Source organism: Globicephala melas, chromosome X (assembly GCF_963455315.2).
Source record: "Globicephala melas chromosome X, mGloMel1.2, whole genome shotgun sequence".
Taxonomy (NCBI): domain Eukaryota; kingdom Metazoa; phylum Chordata; class Mammalia; order Artiodactyla; family Delphinidae; genus Globicephala; species Globicephala melas.
The window spans coordinates 105358864-105373596 of record NC_083335.1 but is presented as its reverse complement, the minus strand read 5'-3'; the positions used below and the strand labels follow the sequence as shown (position 1 = coordinate 105373596).

Genomic DNA, 14733 nt, shown 5'->3' with positions numbered 1-14733 from the left:
TGCCCTTTCCTTCTTTGGTTCTGAAGTTTCCAGTGGCCCAGAGCCGAGGAGAGGTAGCTGGAACAAGCTTCATCTTGTGAGTGACGTTTAACAGATAAGGGTGGAGCCTTGTATTTTCGGCAGAAGAGCTGTAGTGTAGAGTAGAAAGCGGTGGAGCCTGGCTGGTAAACAGCCTGATGCCTGCTCAGATGTCTCAAGACTGGCCATACCTGGAGGAGACCAGACTGATTTCGTTGGTTGCAGGGTCATATTTAAGATCATTTTCATATCAGTTAAACTGCAGGCAGATTGTGGCTGCTTAAAGATGAAACTTTTTCATCATTGTGACTGTCTTATGAATCCAGATTTCACAAATCATTTTCCAAGCCAGTAGCCTAGTGGGCCCCATCTTCAGAGTGTTCTTGCTATTACTGACCAGGCTCGGCCTACAGAGGGGACCCGTCATGCTTGTGCGTGGTCTCAACACATCCCCATCTCTCCTACCCCATCACCTGAAAGCTCTGGGTGCCAGGTAGCCGCTTGGAGCTGCTGAGGGGCCTGTGTTTGTAGCTCTGAAGGAGCTGCTGCCACTCCCCTTTGTACCTTCTTTTTCTCGTTTTTGTCTTCTGCTGTTTGGCAGCAGTTTTTATGCTGAAGACATGTGAAGTTGTCATCATGGCGCGGTGCGCCTCCTCCCACCGCAGCCCCGCCGTCACCAATGGTATCCACATACCTATCTACATTCGTAGTAAATCTCCTAGTCCTTTATCTCTCCCTCTTTCCTCGTGGGAGCGTCCACAGTAATGAAGGGCAGAACAGCAAGTGCCAGTCACCGTGAAGATCTGTAGAAAACATTGAAGCTTGCTGGGCAGGTCTTTGCAGGCATTTGCCCCCTGCCGTATTTGGGAGCTGCATTTTGATCTGTGTCCTTTATTCCTCTACCCCAAGTGGAAATTAGGGTGGCTGTTCTTCACTAGGGGATTTGAGGCCCCTGTTATCAGTTCTCACTTAGCCTGTGGTTTTAGAGGAGAAGGGAGGAGATAGGGAAGTGGTGGGGAAGTAAGGGGAGGAGTGTTAGGGGTGCATGGTTTCTAAGAGGTGCAAGCTATAGGCATACAATTACTGTAATTTGTTTTTAAAGTTCTAAATCTGTTTTTCTTTATATTAAAAAAAACTGCCGTTAGTGAACTGACACCATTAAATAAGTTGAAGTCTGCAGATATATACATAAAATACAAGCCCTGCAACTGCCTAATCACAAACATAAAATAATTCTCTTGCCTTTAATGTAGTTTTTATCTTTGGTTAATCAAATGTATGACAGTGTAGAAACTTCAGTGAAGTTCGCTACTTTGTCCTTTTAGCTAGTATAAAGAAATCAGGAATAATGGCATAATTTCATTTAGAAAAATTATTAAGTTCATGATTTTTTATTTTTCAGACTCTTTTGTGGAGAGCAACTATATTTTTCAACTACTTCTTTTTCTATTGCTTTTATACTGCTTTCCTTGAAATGAAAGGCAAGCATCAAGTGTTGGTTTTATCCTGTGGCTTCGCTTTGGAAATTCTCTATTTCTCCCCATCAGGATACCTCCTGAAGTCTGTCTGGTGGCATGTTGCATGGCCAGGTGTTCTGTATGGGAAGGTCGTTTCAGTGAAAAGGAGAGAGGACAGTCTATTAAATGAGTGAATGAATAAGTCTGTTGTATTGAACGAGAATAATTTGTTCTCCCTAATAACTAATGGTCCTCATTATCCCACAGTAAAATGTGTATCATTTTTCTGAAACCCATGCAAGATTATTGCTGTTGGGCTTAAATAAAGCTAAATTTTACTCTTTTCCATCTGTGAATAGAAAAAAATGTAGTATTACTCTTCTTATACAATAGCCCTATGGGAAACATGGCCACTAAAACTTGGAACTCTCAGCTTTTGTTCTCCAGACTATAGGGTTCTTTTTTCTCGTTCTAATGAAAGCTCTCTATATTCTGTGGGTGAAATATTCACAGTATGCTCCAACATCCAAATAGTCTTCTGTACCTAGCAAAACAGGCTGGGGATTAGAATATTCTAAAGTTCATTCCTGAATTTCATCTTTTAATAAATTTATATTTTATGCATAACAGTACTTAAAATTATATAATATCTTTCCTCCGATGAGGAATGATTTGTACAATAACTGTCAAATACCTTTCTTCATGGTCAGTGATAAAATTTCAGTCATTTGCCTATCAGGGCAGTTTTTTCATTGGTCCTGAGAAATTATTGATGTTTGAAGAACATGAGAATTTAACATTTAATCTGTGAAAGTAGTGCTTAGAACAAGACAGCACACTTAACCCGGTGTGTTCCTGAGTTAGATTGGGGAGTAATAATCCCCCCTTTTAAAAAATGGCCCATACCACCCACCTTACAGAAGGTGCTTTTTGTCAGTAAACAGGGTACCGTGATATCTTCTAAGAAAATAAGTGCAGCAGCAGACCATGCCATGTTTGGGGGTGCCTTTGGTAGACCCGGGGAGATATACCTACAAAAGGTGGTGGGGTGGCGGTGGGGGAAAAGCACAGGTGGTTGGGAGTGGAACGATGCCACCAGCAAGTGCCTCAGGCATTACTTTGTTGATCAAGACTTTGCTCTTTTCATGATGAAGCTCTCAGAAGAATGTACGTACATGACCAGCATTTCCAAACCTTAAATATTTTCTGTGACATAATTCATAGTAAAATTTCAGAAGTAAGATCACACCAAATGCAGTGTAGGAGAGTAAGTCTTCTCAGTGGGTAAGAACCGCCCCTTCCAGGCTGGAGCGCCCTTCCAAGCACGTTATCAAATGGCTCATGGTCCCAGCCTACTTAGTCCCAACCTACTTATGCATCCATGGAACAGATGAATGTTGATGACCTGCCGTGCTCAGCAGTGTAATGGGTGCTGTGAGGGATACGAAGTTGAGTCAGCCGTGGCTCCCTTACTCACATCACAGCCCAGCCTGTTGAGTCAATTTCCCTGTTGTGGGGAAGTCTAGTGGACAGCACAAGTACATGTCCCCAAAGAGGTAGAATAAAGGAGTTTCAGTGTTTGGGGGAAGCAGAGACCACTTCTAGCTGGGGCCACCTGGGAAGAGTTTATAAAAATGGAGGCGTTTGAGGCATTGTGGGCATGTGCCTTGCAGAGGCCAATGTGGAGTCGGGAGTGGCTGCCTGTCCCCACCTCCCACTTGTCCTTCCAGCCCAGTGATAAGCAGCAGGGCTTCGACTTCCAGGGGTAGCCCAGGCCATCCCAGCTGCTCTTCAGGACACGCAAGGGAATTCACAGAGAGCCTCATGAAGGGTATCCATTACACTGCCTTGCACCGCAGTCCCTATAAGGCGAGCACACGGTGCTTGTTTCTGTGTCACTGGCTCCCTGTGCTGAGGGCCCGAGGTAGTGCTGCTCATTTGACTCAGGCACACCTCTAAGAACCTGGAGCCACACCAGAGCATGTTTAGAATAATTGCTTTGTGTAGTGGTTTCGAACTCTGACTTTGTAAAGCTTGGAGTTTCCAAAGGAAAATGGGGATTTCTCAAATTATTTAAGTAAGATCAATTTTTTTTAATTTAACTTTATTGAGGAATAATTAGCAAATATAATTCTATGTACGTATGTATGTATGTATGTACGCACGCATGCATGCCACGCTGTGCGGCTTTTGGGATCTTAGTTCCCCGACCAGGGATGGAACCCGGGGCCCCAGCAGTGGAAGTGCTGAGTCCTAACCACTGGACCACCAGGGAATTCCCTAATTGTATGCTTTTAAAGTGTACAGCATGGTGATTTGATGCACGTTTATATTGTAGAATGATTACCAAGATCGAGATAATTAACACATCCATCACCTCTCGTAGTTAACTCTTTTGGGGCAGGGGAAGCGTGGTAAGAATGTTTAAGATCTACTCGCAGGAACTTTCAAGTATACAATATTGTATTAAGTATAGATCAAAATTTTTAAGATCATCATATTAAGCATACTAAAATGACGTCAAGATTGTGTAGCCTATAGAAGAATGGATAAGACGTAACAAATGAAAAGCTGAATACAGCATTGTGCACAAATACTTAAACTATGTTAAATGTATACATATGAATAAGACAGAAACGAGTAAAGGTGGTGAAAATTAGGTTCCTCCTCGGTGAAAAAATATAAATACTCTTAATCCTAAAAATAAGACAGTTTTTACAAAATCAGAAGGGAAAAAAACGGTTTTTTTTAATCTACCAACATAGCTGGAGAGGAGAGGCCTTTGTGTAAGAGAAGCAGTCTTGGTCTGTTTTATTTGTGTTATTTTATTTTCCAAGTATTTTTTCAGCATAAAGTTACTGTGTTTTCTCAGGTCTAAAAATAAGGTTTTTTTCCTGTTCAGAGGTACAGGTTTCATTAAGTTAAAATTCACGTTCAGGGCTGTCATCAAGGGCATTACAAGTAATCACATGCGGTTATGAGAGTGCTGTCCAAAAAAAAAAAGAAGAAAAGAATTTTTTCTTTTCATCAAGATTTTGGGAGTTATCTTTTGCAGGACAATAAGACTCTTGAGAGTTTATTTAACCCAAAGGTTTGGATATTATTTCTTTTAAAATACTCAGAAAATTTCCATTTATCTTATGGAGAGGTTTGTTGGTGGTAGAAGGCAGCTTCAGTTGTTTGCCACTTGTATAGTCAGTTGTTTATCATTAAATTAGATCCTGCAATATTTTAAACTTTTTTGTTAAGGAAAATTCCAAACATGTACAGTAGTAGAGAAAACTGTGTAAGAAACCCCTAGATGCTCATCACCCAGCTTCAGCCATCTGCAACTGTGGCCAATGTTACTCCCCTTCTTCTCCTCCTCTGATGATTTTGAAGTGAATTCGAGACAACATATCATTTTATCTTTAAATATTTCATTTTGCATTTCTAAAAGACAAGGTTTCCCCCTTTTCAGCATAACTACGATATTATCACTAGGAAAAAAACTCCACAATTCCTTCATTTCATCACATAACCAATAAATGTATTTCCCCAATCGTACTGTGAATGCATTTTTCTTTTAAAAAGAAGCTCCTCCTTTGAATTGGAATCCAGTCAGAGTCCATATGATAGTTAATCTTCTCTATTTTTTCTTTTTTTTTTTTTTTGATCCTTCCAATTTATTTAAGGAAACTGGTGATTTTTGTCATGTGGAATGTCCCTTATTCTGGAGTTTGCCAATTGCATCCTAGTGGTATCCTTTAACACATCCATCCCTCTGTCCCATCTATTTCCTGTAAAATGGTAGTTAGATCTAAAGAGCTGCCCATATTTCAGTCCAGTTTATTTTCGTTTTTGCTAATCCGACTTCCTAGGTAATGGTGTGTACATCTGTGAGGAGGTACATAATGTCTGGTTGCAATCTAACACATTTTGAAACAAACTCAGAGATATATCATGAGAGATACTTACTACTTACTTTTCCTACCTTCTTCAGTGTGAATTTTCTTTCTCTTTAATTGAAACATAGTTGATGTACAATATTATGTTAGTTCTAGGTGTACTGTGTAGTGATTTGACATTTGCAAACATTATGAGATGATCACCACAGTAAGTGTAATAACCCTCTGTCCCCATACAAAGTTATTACAGTATTATTGACCATATTCGTTATGCTGTATATTACATCCCCATGATTTATTTATTATATAACTGGAGCTCTCTACCTCTTAATCCCCTTTGCCTATCCCCTCCCACCTGACTCCCTCTCCCTTTTGGCAGTCGCCCATTTGCTCTCTGTATCTGTGACTCTGTTTTCCTTTTGTTTTGGCTTTTAGATTCCACATATAGTGAGATCATGTGGTATTCTTCTTTCTCTGACTTATTTCACTTGGCATAATACACTCTAGATCCATCCATGTCAAAAATGGCAAGCTTTCAATTTTTTATGGCTAAGTAATATTCGTGTGTGTGTGTGTGTGTGTGTGTACACCACATCATCTTTATCCATTCATCTATTGATGGGCCCTTAGGTCGCTTTATATCTTGGCTGTTGGAAATAATGCTGCAGTGAACATTGCAGTACATGAATCTTTTTGAGTTAGTGTTTGGTTTTTTCCTGGTAAACACCCAGAAGCGAAACTGTATGGATTGTATGGCAGCTCTATTTTTAATTTTTTGAGGAACCTCAATCCTGTTTTCTACAGTGGTTGTAAAAACGTAGAATCCCACCAACAGTGCACAGGGGTTCCCTTTACTCTACATCCTTGATAACACTTGTTACTTGTTGTCTTCTTGATGATAGCCATTCTGATAGGTGTGAGGCAATATCTCACTGTGGTTTTGATTTGCATTTCCCTGATGATTAGTGAAGTTGAGCATCTTTTCATGTGCCTGTTGGCCATCTGTTGGTCTTCTTTGGAGAAATATCTATTCACGTTCTCTGCCCATTTTTCTAATCAGGTTGTTTGTTTTTTTGGTATTGAGTTGTATGAGTTCTTTGTATATTTTGGATATTAACTCCTTATTGGATATGTTATTTGCAGATATCTTCTCCCATTTAAGTGGGCTGCCTTTTCATTTTGTTGCTAGTTTCTTTCCCTGTGCAAATGCTTTTTAGTTTGATGTGGTCCTGTTTGTTTATTTTTGCTTTTGTTTCCCTTGCCTGAGAAGACATATCCAGAAAAATATTGCTAAGACCAATGTCAAAGAATGTACTTATGTTTTTTCCGGGAGTTCTATGGTTTCAGGTCTTATTACATTTAAGTCTTTCGTCCATTTTGAATTTATTTTTGTATGTGGTATGAGAAATCAGTGTGAATTTCTTGTATAACATACATAGAGAAAAGTATGCAAAAGCCTAACTGAACAGCTTGAGGAATTTTGCTAAAGTAAACACATACCAGTGTAGTCAGTCCTGAGCTCAAGAAACAATATATTACTACATTCTCAGAAGCTCCCTCGTATTTCCTTCTAGAAATTATCCTCCATGCCCCACCAGAAAATTACTATCATGACTTCTAACATCATAGGTGAAGTGTTCTTATATTTCTATGCTGTATAAATTATGTCTTTACTCTTTATGTCTGGCTACTTTCGTTCAATATGTTTGTGAGATGGGTCCATGTGGTCGTACTTCATTTCTGTCTAGTATGAATATACTACACTGTGTGACTTACCTACTTATGGGTTCTTTCCACTCCGGGTGGTTATGAATAGTGCTGCTTTGGGCATTCTTGCACATGTCTTTTGTTGAACAATTGTATATATTTCTGTTGGGTATATACTTAGATGGAGAACTGCTAGGTCATAGGGAACATGTATGTTCAGCTTTAGTAGATATTACCAATTTTCCAAAGTGGTCCTACTAATTTAGACCCGCTACTAGCAGTGTTTGAGTGCTCGACATTCTTACCAATACTTGGTGTTTCCTCTCTCCTCCATTTTATGTGATGGCATAATGTTGTGGTTTTAATTTGTGTTTCTTGGATGACTAATAAAGTTGAGCACCTGTTCTTATGCTTATTGGCCATTTGAATATCTTCTTTTGTGAGCTGTCCAAGTCTTTTTCTGCTTTCCTGTTGAGTTGTCTTTTTCTTATTGATTTGCAGGCATTCCTTTTATGTTCTGAATGAGTTCTTTGGAAATATATATCACAAACATCTTCTATTTGGAATGTTTTTAGTATATATCACAAACGTCTTCTATTTGGAATGTTTTTGTTTTCAAGTATAATTTATGTACCATGAAACGTACAGCGTTAAGAGTATTATGCAAACAGTTTATCAAAACAATATTTCCATTGCCTAGAGAGTTCCATTGCACTCTCCCCAGTCCATACCCTCCCCCTCACAAAAGCAGCCACTCATCTGATTTCTAGGACCATAGTTTAGTTTTGCCTATGCTAGAATTTTATATAAATAATCTCCTCTGTTATATACTTTTTGTGTTCAGCTTCTTTCACTTAGCGTATTTTTGAGATTCATCCATCTTGTTGCGTGTCAATATTCTGTCTTTTTCATTGCAGAGTAGTATTCCATGGTAGATTATACCAGTTTGTTTATTCATCCTCCTGTTGATGGACATCAGATTGTTTCCAATTTATGGTTATTATGAATAAAGCTGCTATGAACTTTCTTATACGAGGCTTTTTATGGATATAGCAGTCACCTTTTAAAAATTCATTAAATATCTTTTCTTTAATCCTACTAAGTTTTCAGTTTGTATATTGTTCTCTAAGAAGTCCAGCTATATGAAAGCTTGGATTCATGGAAAGGATTCATTTGCTAGAAGAAATTTTTAGAAAAAAATATTCACAGCAAGACTTCATTAATTAGCTTCCCTAGTAGTTTGAGTGATTCATATTACAGACAACTGCTTGGGAATACCAGTTACTCTACTCATCTGGAGTTTCATTCATATGGATTTTTCCCTTTTCCCCAGTTGTATGAACACATGTAATTGACTTTACTGTAGTTATTTGCAGTTGCACTTATAGAGACCTTGTCTTTTGGAGGAAGAAGATCATTTAGTCAGGCGCATCAGCCTTAGTCTAAACCTAATGCTTTGAGTTTGGAGTATTTTAAATACTCCTTGGAAACGGAGGCAAGTGAACATTCTAAAAACAGATAGTTTACAGTTGTTAGAAAATTGTGGTAAAAAAAATAATTCTGTGCTAAATGTGTGGTAAGAATGTGGCGATCTTAAGTATAACACGGCACTGCTGAACTCATCCCCTCCAGTGCCTGTGATGTTACTTTCTATAAATACTTCTTGAAACATGAGAGCTTTGATCCTGTTGCCAAAATAATGTGAGATCCTATAAGTTTTCTAATTATAAATGACAGTATTTTAATTTCGTTCCGCTGCCCCTCTGTCCCGTCTCGTCGTTGTTGCCCTCCCCCACTCCCCCACTGCAGCCCAAGCAAAACGGTGCGGCTGGGTCACGACAAGCCACAGGGTTGAATTAAAGCACACATCATTTCCACTCCTGCTCTTCCCCCACGTAACTGGTGCCAAGCCCAAGGAGGTTGCTCCTCCTTTTACTCTGTGCTGGACCAAATGATTGAAGTCATCTGTCAAAAGCTAGTCTAGTAGAAGTGGAAGATCTCTTTTCAGCTGGGGCATAAAGTTTGTTTCTTTAAGCCAGTTGTTCAGAGAAAGCTCTCATTAGAAGAGATAAGGAACTTGGAATTCAGTTTTGTTATCTCTTGCTCGCTCAAAGGCTACTGTGATTACTTACTGTATGGTGTGCAGTTTAATATTGATTATGCCCTGTATATGCATGTATGGAAACTGTGATTATAAAGATTTTGCTTTAATGTCATTTCTGACAATAGTGCTTCATTTTGGAGGGACAGTAACTACCAATGGAGTTCTATGTAGCAGCTGTTTTGTACATTTTAAAATTCAGAATCTACCTCTAGGTGGCAGCACCAGATACTTTTTCCCTGTTGTTTCGCTCCAGCCTTAACGAGTTATGGTTTAAGCAGTAAAACTTTTTTAAGTTTCCTGAAACTTCTAAATAAGCTGCTTATCGCCAATTTTGTGCGGATTTGGAAAAACTAATTTATATGTTGAATAAGTTTGCGGTTTAAGCATGGATTTTGACCTTAAAAAAGGACTCCAGCAGCAATGATCCATACTTTTTAACATGACTAATTATATGTTTTCTTAAAAAGATTTAACTTAGCCCTCCGTGATTTTTCTGTTGAACTTATAATTGTCCTTCCAAGGAAATCACTTTTTTGTGATATTTTTGTATCCAAGTAACTTCTTGTACAAGGATCGTTATATACCTAATATTTTAAGGTAATTACACCGTCTTCTCCCTTTATATTTAAAAAATTTACCACTGACTTATGGCCAAGAGTGCTGAGGTGAAGTCCCTTCTCTTGAAAAAAAATCAGCTTGTGAATAAATCTGAAGTAATTAGGTAGGCCATTTGTTTTTGTTGCTGCCATGGGCAGATAAGGATTGTGGAAATGGACATTTAAAGTAGGCATTTCATAAGGCCTGATAATTTTTCATAACTCTTGGTCACTTGCTGGGCTTTTCTCCGTAAGTAGCAAGGCAGCCCATGTCCAGTTGTGGTGTGCTCAGCAGGCAGGCCTCCCCAAGCCTCAGGTGCACTCAGTGGGCATGGCTGGTGGGGAGGCCTAGAAAGAGATTTCACTGCTTCCTTGTTAGAGCCCAGCCAGTTTTGTCTATGTGCAAAGCCAGCTTTGTTTTGTTCCTTGATATTTAGGTTGTGAAAGAAGCTTGTCTTTCAGAAAACACTTATTATTTTTCTGTTTCCTTACTTTTTGAATAGTATTGGCCTGGGAAATTGATGAATAATTATACCATCAGAGAAAAGGTGGAGCTGCTTTCTCATAATCGTGAATAAAGCAAGACATTATGTGAATACAGTTGGATTCACAGCTAGCGGTTCAGGAATTTGCAGCAGTTGCCCTTCACTACAGAGAAGAAATGGCACCATTCACAGGCGTGGGCATGGTCTCTCTTACTCCTCTGCCCCTCCTTGTCTTTAAATGAGAGGGTGTATGTTCCCCCACACTTCACGAACTTGCTGTTGCTCTTAAGCTATAGGTAACTTGTAAAATAAAAATGTATAGTGAGTCTTGGGGCCAAGTGACCTATGTTACAGTAACCAAGAACAGTTTTTCAATTTGCTTTGAATGTGTAGTCTTTGTTTTTATTATACACTATCATGTTGGGAAATACTCACTTTGATTAATTACTACAAAGAGCAGCTATTAACTTGCTGTGCAACACGAACGTGCGTTTCATATATTTTTCCAAATTTGTAATTTTGAATGAATATTAAATGGTGGATTAAATGATGTTCATCCAGTATTTTATTTTTTCATTCACGTGGCATTTATTGGGTGCTTACCAGTGATAGGCACCAATGAAAATGATTTGTCCCTAACATCCGATTTAAACTCCAGAAGTGCATGGTGGTGGTAGTAGCTCCATCTTGCAGGTGAAAAAACCAAGACTCAAAGTCTCAGTCTTTTCATTCTTTGTTCAGCACCTTTCCCCTGTGTCAGTCAGCCCTAAGTCTTTTATAATTAAAGAGATGTCACTTGACAATTGACCAGATGGGATTTAGGATCTTGTCACTGAGTTCTGAATACATCTGTTAGATTATCTAACTATGCAAGCTGTTGATAGAGTTACAATAATTTTTAGATGTTTTTGGTATTTGAACTTTTTTGCTCAGTGACTGTTTTTATTACTTATTTACCTTTATACTAAAACAAATGATAGCTTTCTTTAGATTACTCAGAAGCCTAGAATTCTTTGGGATTGCTAAGGAATGCTTTCAAGAAAACGTCATAAGATACAGTGTGGAATATCTTTAAGTGTAAATCCAAATAGTACATTTTGACATATGTGCTTTGGTCAAAGGCAAGTTAAATTGGTTGGCCTTACAATCGTTTCTTTTCTCAAATAGTTTGGGGAAACAAGATAGTGTAAACTATGCATCGATTGATTTCTTGTGTTGTTTTGATTGAAATATAGAAGGTATATTTGGCTTCAGTATTGTCGGGGACATTTTGGCCTATAGAGTTTGTAGATTCATTGTTTTTGCACATACTTTAAATTTCTGAATTCAGAACACCAAAAAAAAAAACATGTTGAGTTTTGACTCAGATGCTGCTACTGAATTTTAACCACTGAATTAGATTGCAACCTACATGCTGTTAACTACTGAGCCAAGATGGAATCGACCACTGCATTGAAATCAGGGTTAGCAGTGGTGTCTGCGCTTGAAGGAGTTGTAATAGCAGTGAACTTGTTTTCCATAATGGGATTTTTATTCTCTATTTTCAGTTTTAATGGTGATACTTTGATTTTAGGAGATTTTAACAGTGCACATTTTTTTGAGATTTTTATCGTAACCTTAAGAAAATAGTAAAACCATCCTATAGAAGTAGTTGCTTCCAAACGCAAATGTCCAGTGGAATGTCTCTGCATTGTTTTGGTGCAGTTTACTTGTTTTGTTTATAATCTCCTTAAAAAAGGAAGTCATTTGTCTTGGTGATATGAGCCTCTATCTTGAGTTCAAATAGTTGTGTAGTATGTGCATGAATTTGAAATAATTCTTTTCTGATTTCTCTTCTTTGGAGTATTTTTGGAGAAGGGAATTTAAATAATTGTACCTTTCTGAATTTATTTTTTCTTTAACATTAATAGGACTTGACGCCACCCAATTTAGAGTTCATCATTATCACAGAGATGAAGAGAATGATGCTCTCCTTGGTGGCCCAGCACAGCTCACGGATGAAGAGAAATACAGGGACTGTGAAAGGTTCAAATGTCCATGCCCTATATGTGGAACTGAGAATATTTATGATAGCGTCTTCGATGGTTCGGTTAGTTGCTTTTGTTTCTTTTGTTTGTTTGTTTTGTGAGTGAACTAGTATAAAGTCCATTTTCTCTCTACTATGTGTATAAAAAGGAAAAAGAAAACACAGGTTTTTGTGTGTTTAAAGAATTTTAGCATCATATGAATTCTGCCTTCACAGCTTACTTATTTCTGCTTGAAACCTCTTAATAGAGTATGCTTGAGTATTGTTTTTGGCTTCCTAGAATGCTTGGCCTTGGTTTTTTAAATGGAATCTCTTAAAAACGCTGAATTATCTTAAAGTATTTTTATTGTAATTCCTTAATTAGCAACCTGTATTTCTCCACTCCCGGCCCAATTTATTAAGGCTTAGAGCAATATTTTCCTTTATCTTAAATCAAGTTAATGGGGAACTAAGTGTTTTTGGAAAGTTTTTGTTTATCTTTACACATCCCACTTGCCTCCTTTTTGACAAAGGTACTGTGATTATCTTTGCTGTCTTTGCATATCAGGCATTAAAAAAGTCACAGGGAGACATTTCTCTAAAGAAGTACTGCCAAAAAATGTATCATTGACCTTGGATCAGAACTTGAAACTTAGCCAATCTACTTGATTCCACTGCAGTGTTATACATGTACTAGCCATTGGCAAATGAGTAGGCAGCAGAACCACGTAAAACCTTGAAACTGAAAGAAAATACGTCCTTTATCTAAATTAAAAGTAATTATTTTAAGTTAATTTGGACAAACAGCAGATGTTTTGCATTTTTTTGAATCAAAACAAAGCAGTCTTTGGAAGCAAGTGCAAGGAAGAGGCAGACACAGATCAGCAATACTTGCTAAATCCTTGAGTTTTGCTTCATTACAGCTGTAAATAAGATAGTTAATTGCATGGAGGCTTGACGACTTGCAGATGGGCTAACTGTGGAAGAGCCCGATGTCAAGCTCTAAAATCTCTTCCACCTGGAATTGCTTCGTGTGGCGGGGTAGGGTTATGTACCAGATTGGAGCAGGAAACCAAGATGTTTAAGTATCAAGAAGGAAAACAAATGCTCCAGAAACCCCAACAGTTTCCCTGAATATTACATTTGCTTTGTCTTTGTTTAAAACAAAACAAAACGTTTTCTCCAACTACTAATAGTTCATTTTTTCAAATTTTTACTCCTCCTCTCTCCCCTCCCCCAAATACATTTCATTTGTTGGGGGGCAGTGGTTACAGAAATTTTAGATTTGCTAAGCTAACAATAAGTGATCACTCTGTGGTGTAACGCTTAAGTTTTAGGCTTTATTCTTAAAATTAAGTTGGCAGTATGGAGCAAACTGTTGTCATTAACGCTCTTGCTTTGCCTTGGAATGAATTAAGTGCAAATTTAAATTCTTGATCAGTATCTCTAGGAAGGATGTTTATTTCCAATAATGTGACTTCACTGGTATTTTCAGAGGGGAAACTATTTTATCCATAGTCTGTCGTGTATTGAATGTAAAAAAAGTAATTTCAAGATTTTCCCTTGGGCTTTGTACTCCATTATGATGGTGGCAAGAGTAGAAGGTATGTGGTGACTGAGGGGATCTTTGGGAGGAAAGTGGTTGAGAAAATAAGGTTAAAAACTTACCAATAAGACGCAAGAGGGAGGAGATATGGGGATATATGTATATGTACAGCTGATTCACTTTGTTATACAGCAGAAACTAACACACCATTGTAAAGCAATTATACTCCAATAAAGATGTTAAAAAAAAAAAAGCTTACCAATAAAATGAATTTAAAATATTGTACACCAGGACAGCATGTAAGTTTTTAAGCACAAGAAACCTTTTATAACCTTTTGTGTACTTGTCTGTCTTGACTTCTGTAGGGAACCGATATGGAGCCCAGCTTGTATCGTTGCAGTAACATCGATTGTAAGGCTTCGCCTCTGACCTTTATGGTACAGCTGAGCAACAAATTGATCATGGACATTAGACGATGCATTAAAAAATACTACGAAGTAAGTATCCATAATGAGTGTCTTACATATGCAACTTACTAAGGTTTGGTACTTGTTTTAAAATAAAATGATACGGTTTTTGTATGAAACTGTAAAATTTTGAAAAGACAGGAAAATGATTTGATTTTTCTGTTGGGCATTTCATCTCATTAATGAGCAGTATTTTTAGTAATGAAGTTTTTGCTTTTAAGGAAAAATGAGAATATAATCAGGAAGTATTGTAGTTTATTGCTGCCTAAATAAAATGAAGTTAAATGGTCACTCAGATTTTCGATCAGAGGAGGAAAAATCAATATTACCTATCTTTGGCAACTAGAGCTGTAAACTCATGTGTGGTGATTTTATTTCTGTTTTACTTTTTAAAAACTTTTTATTTTATATTGGAGTATAGTTGATTAACAATGTTGTGATAGTTTCAGGTGTACAGCAAA

The 14733-nt window shown here is 37.7% G+C and overlaps 1 protein-coding gene across 1 annotated transcript in view; it reads left to right on the top strand.

Moving 5' to 3' along the window:
- POLA1 (DNA polymerase alpha 1, catalytic subunit) overlaps nt 1-14733 on the top strand; it is a 307226-nt gene that overhangs the window by 148908 nt on the left and 143585 nt on the right. Inside the window, exons 33-34 of the mRNA XM_060292862.2 lie at nt 12165-12343; nt 14171-14302. Of these exons, the coding sequence (XP_060148845.1) occupies nt 12165-12343; nt 14171-14302 (311 nt within the window). The remainder of the gene's footprint in view (nt 1-12164; nt 12344-14170; nt 14303-14733) is intronic.